A 4,759-nucleotide genomic window follows, 5' to 3' on the forward strand; every position below is an offset into this window, starting at 1 on the left:
TTCAGAAAGCTTGTCAAAAAAATGTTTATTTGTTCTTAAAAAGGTCTTGAACAAATATTTAATGACTTCTATGTCCAAATCATTCCACTAATTCTCAAAACTCCAAACAACATAATAATCCTTTCTTTTCTTTTCTCTTCTTTTCTCTCATAATTTGAGTTTTCCCTTCTTTTCTTTTCTATCCTAAACTCCCAATCTAAGCCTTAGTCTTTACCCTTTTTATATAAGGATAATTTCAGAAGCCTCCTGAGGTTTCTAACAATGTCACTGAACTCCCTTAAAATTTAAAAAATTACACATATCTCCCTTAATTTAATAGTTTTAGTAATAAAATCTTAAAATAATATTGATTTGGTCAAATTTTTAAATGAATACCCAAAAATGCCCTTGTGTAATGAGTTTTAATTTACTTTCCTATAGAATTATAAGATTATCTAATGTAATTATAAGGAAAAAGTGTCGAATTTTTCATGTTCATACCTATTATTTGATAAACAACTATAATAATAATTTTATCACTATGATACAATACATTTGATAGATTTTATTATGGATTTAGATTTATAAAATAGAAAATAAAATGTTAAAATAATGATTCAGAGTTTATGAATTTTCGAGTAGTGGGATTATCATAATTTAGTAACTGTTTTGGGCAATTTTTTTTTATTTATTGTTAATTTTAATACCAAAAAATAGAAAACAAAGATTAGCAAAAAAATTAGATTACGTATAAAGTTAACTTATCAAAAAAATCACTAGTTCAACATTTGATTACAATATAACTTAGAGATAATAGTGGTAATTCTACAGTTTTATTGGCAAAAAATTAAAATGAAAAGGAATAAGGAGGAAAAAGAATGAAAAAATAATTTTAAAAGTCATTCTAAGTATAAGCGTACCAAATAAGGGAATTTTATTAAAATATTTAAGGGTAGTATTGTCATTTTAAATAATAAGGGAAGTATATGTAATTTTTCAAACTCCAAGGAAGCTCAGTCAGAAACATCAGAGGAGGTTTCTCTGAGGTTTCTGAAATTATCCCTTTTATATATATGCTGTGAACCACGGACCCTCATATTATTGTCTTGCTCAATTCTGCGATGAGGAAAGTCAGAGACGTACATATAGTCAGAGCTTTAGTTCTTTATCTCCTCTGAGTTTGTTTACTTTTGACCGATGAGCGAGCACCAGGAGAGAATAGAATATTTGGATTTTTTTTTGAATTCCTTGAGCATGGTTTCCAATCAACTATTTTTCTTTTCATCTTTTACATTATGTACATCACATTGAAAAAGTAATATAATACAGTACTGATGTCCAAAAAAAATTTTCAGAATAATTTTCAATCCAAGTCCAATCTTTATTAGGCTCTCTATAAGTGTGTTTAGATAGTGTATTGTTTGAAATAACCAGTGTATCATTTTTTTTTTGTAATGTTATGTATATAATATAGAAAAAGAAAAATATAAAAAATTATTTTTAAAACGTGTTTATGATGCGAACAAAATAATATTTGATAATTTTTATCTTAATACAATATGTTTTTGGTCCGTTGTACAAACTTTTTGCTTCAAAATGAGCTATCAGCAAGTATTTGTGAAGCAACCATTTCATTTATTTCGGTTGTGTTTGGATTGCATTTTCCGTGATTTTTCATGGAAAAAATACTGTAGCGATTTGATGTATGTGAGGGAAAAAGGTAATAGGGAAATGTGATCACGGAAAACGATGTAATTTTTTGACGGAAACTGGCAATCCAAACAAGGCGGATTGTAGGTAGTTTATTGTAGGTAAAGGAAACCAGAAAAAAAAAAAAATTTTGGGTATCGGAGAGAGAGAATAATTCATATTGCAGCCTGCGTTTTTAATGAATATTGACGTTGAAAATCATCATGGTACTAAAATTAGTAATTTTTCCTCTCTTGGGGTAGAAAAGCACTACTATTAAGCTGCATGTGGGTGTGGGTTTCAATTATCTAAGATCTCAATCTTCTACAATTCCTTGAGGGAACTATTTGCTCATTGCTAAGGAATAAATTTTTCTCAGAAAAGCTTTAAATCTATTGGCTTATGAGATTAGCGGATATGTTCAAACAAGGGCAAATTATTTAGGGAGTCCTTAAATCATCATATTAATTGTCAACTATTAGTTCCTTATCTTTTTTAAATCTTATACTGTACCTTCAATAATAAAAAAATGTCAAATTATGATCTTTCAATCTATTTCTACCATTAGATCCATCAATTTTGCAGTTAGATCCATCAAATTTAACGGTGAAAACGATTGAAGGATCACAATTTAATATTTTTAAATTATTGAGTTGTCAATTTAAATTTTGAAATAAATGAGATTCCAACAGTTGACAATTAAAATAGTTCAGAAACTCCCTAAATAATATGAACAATTACAAGTTGGGGAGACTGTATACTTTATCATTTACTATAGCAACCCACTTTGAGCGTCTAGAATACAAGATCATCAAAGGGTTGAAAATATCAAGAAAAAAAAAGAGGTGATGGCATAGACGACAGTACGAGACTTCACCGGATACCACAAATGTAGAATTCCACATCGTAGGTGTTCCCACCATTGATAGTACTCCATACCACAATCCGAAGTGAAATAGCAATTGTTAATTTGGACACTTAGCCCGGGTTTTTTTGGTCAATTTTTAATGGATCCCTAGAATAGATCATCATCATCATCCCTCCTAACACCTGTCAGCTTCCGTTTCTCATTCTATACCTCTGCTACTACTCTGTTATTTTAAACTAACACAAGTGCAACCGTACGTATTAGATTACAGTAGCACTTTTTGTGATGTGATGTTTGTGAGATAAAAAGATAATTGAGAAGATAAAAAGATATATTAAAAATTATAATGGTGATGTAAGCAAATATATTTGAACAAATAATCTGCTATCCAAACAAACTCGGCCCATTTTCTCCCTTCCATCATTTATTTAATATTAATAATTCTACAGTCCGTTGTCTAGAGTGACTTGCATCAACACTTCACCTCCTTACCCACAAGGCCCAAATTTTAAAGATTTCCCATTTCCTCCAAAGATGCCAACATGGGGCGGGGGGGGGGGGGGGGGGAACAAGATAGAGATCTCAATTTTCCTTTATGCTTGATTTGGTTTCGTGTAATCCCCCAAGAGCTGTCAGATTAGCCTAGACAAATCCCAGAAAGGAAGCAGGGGTTGGGGGTCCCGTCTAAACTCTTAAGCAGGGTCCCTCCATCCTCACATGCCCAATTTATATCAGATTCTGCGCCCCATTTTTTTCAGCACCCCTTGGTTTGCACTCACTTTCCTCGAGTAACACCCCAGCAGACGCTACACTCGCTGCCTGCTTCCTTCCCAGCAGAGAAATCCATCCATTTTTAACTAGTATAGTAAGACTTGCTCTCTGGTAATCAATCCCTCCAATGTCAACGCCCGGCAAGAAGAAGCTCATTCGCAGCTCTGTGGCAGTGAATCTTGGCTGCAGCAGTTGCAGAAGGCCAAGACTCCTATCCCACGTTTTCCGCCCTAAAGCAAGGCGTAAAGCGGTCGCCTCTTACCACAAACCCAACCATTATTACTCTTCTTCCGGTTCCTTGGAAACCAACACCAGCACCTTCTCCACAGACGCGGATGACACCTGTAATGCCTACTATTCATCTGATACTGACTCTGATATCAAGAGTTTGAGGGCCGTTCAGGGCTTTGGGAGGATAGGCGGGGAGAGTGTGGCTGTGGAGAAAGACTCCGACGACCCTTATCTCGATTTTCGACAGTCAATGCTTCAGATGATTCTGGAGAAGGAGATTTACTCCAAAGATGACCTTAAGGAGCTTCTCAACTGTTTCTTGCAGCTGAATTCGCCTTACTACCATGGCACCATTGTGAGAGCCTTCACGGAGATCTGGAATGGTGTTTTCTCAGTGAGGTCGACTGCTGCCTCCCCAAATCTCTTGCATGGCCTCTGGAGGTCACGTGGCTTCTAGGTGGTGATGCACGTGACACTAGGTGTCCATCTCTATCAGTCTTGGGCACCGCACCACCGGATCATAATTCATAAATAAATAAATGTGTTGTTATCTTGGCCAACCATGCAAAAATGGCACCAGGGCAGCAGTCGCGCTTGCAGGGGCTGCTGCTACTTGCTAGTTTAGGCTGCTTCTTTTCTTTTTAGTTTCCCTTCCTCAGAGTCCATATATGCCAAATTACTAGAGTACCATCATAGAGTGTAAGGTTAATCACTCTTGGGTTCTATTTTCACAGCCTTTTTGACCACCTTTAGTAGTGGAGTACTTGTTAATCTCATCCTACTGTAGCAGAAAGAGTCTGTAGATGTTGTGACGGGTAGTCAAAAATGCTGTGAAAATTGTAATCTAGTACTAGCAATTACTGTTGTTAGTGAATGTGGTCATTTTATTTTATTGGTGTCGTAATTGAATTCGTTTAAGATGTGAAAGTAGTAGTAATGCTGATTTCTTTCTTTTGGTTATTTACCTTACCTAAATAGACGAGGCAGATTTGCCTGCTGCCATAATAGGAAGAGTTTATAAGCAGGCATGTGGTGGCCAAATTATGGGCCTGTTTGGAACCTCAAGTTTTTAGCAAATTTGTATAATACTAGTTTTTTAACAATTTTTGCTACAGAAATTCCAAAAAATTTATCAAAGTTTTTAACCTACACACTTTAAAATAATACACAAAAAATTTTTTCTTCAACTTTTCTTCTTTTTCCTCTCCCATCCAGCGCACC

The 4,759-nt window shown here is 34.8% G+C and overlaps 1 protein-coding gene across 1 annotated transcript; it reads left to right on the top strand.

Annotated features, from left to right (window-relative positions):
* Window positions 1-3,316: 3,316 nt before the first annotated feature.
* On the top strand, window positions 3,317-4,412 carry LOC113776273 (transcription repressor OFP6-like). The gene has a single exon (XM_027321393.1). The coding sequence runs from the start codon at window positions 3,435-3,437 to the stop codon at window positions 3,993-3,995; it is 561 nt and encodes a 186-aa protein (XP_027177194.1). The 5' UTR covers window positions 3,317-3,434; the 3' UTR covers window positions 3,996-4,412.
* Window positions 4,413-4,759: the final 347 nt, after the last annotated feature.

The sequence above is a fragment of the Coffea eugenioides genome, chromosome 6, assembly GCF_003713205.1.
Source record: "Coffea eugenioides isolate CCC68of chromosome 6, Ceug_1.0, whole genome shotgun sequence".
Taxonomy (NCBI): Eukaryota; Viridiplantae; Streptophyta; class Magnoliopsida; order Gentianales; family Rubiaceae; genus Coffea; species Coffea eugenioides.

Coding starts and splice junctions, on each gene's coding strand:
- LOC113776273 (XM_027321393.1), top strand. CDS start 3,435: ATGTCAACGCCCGGCAAGAAGAAGCTCATTCGCAGCTCTGTGGCAGTG.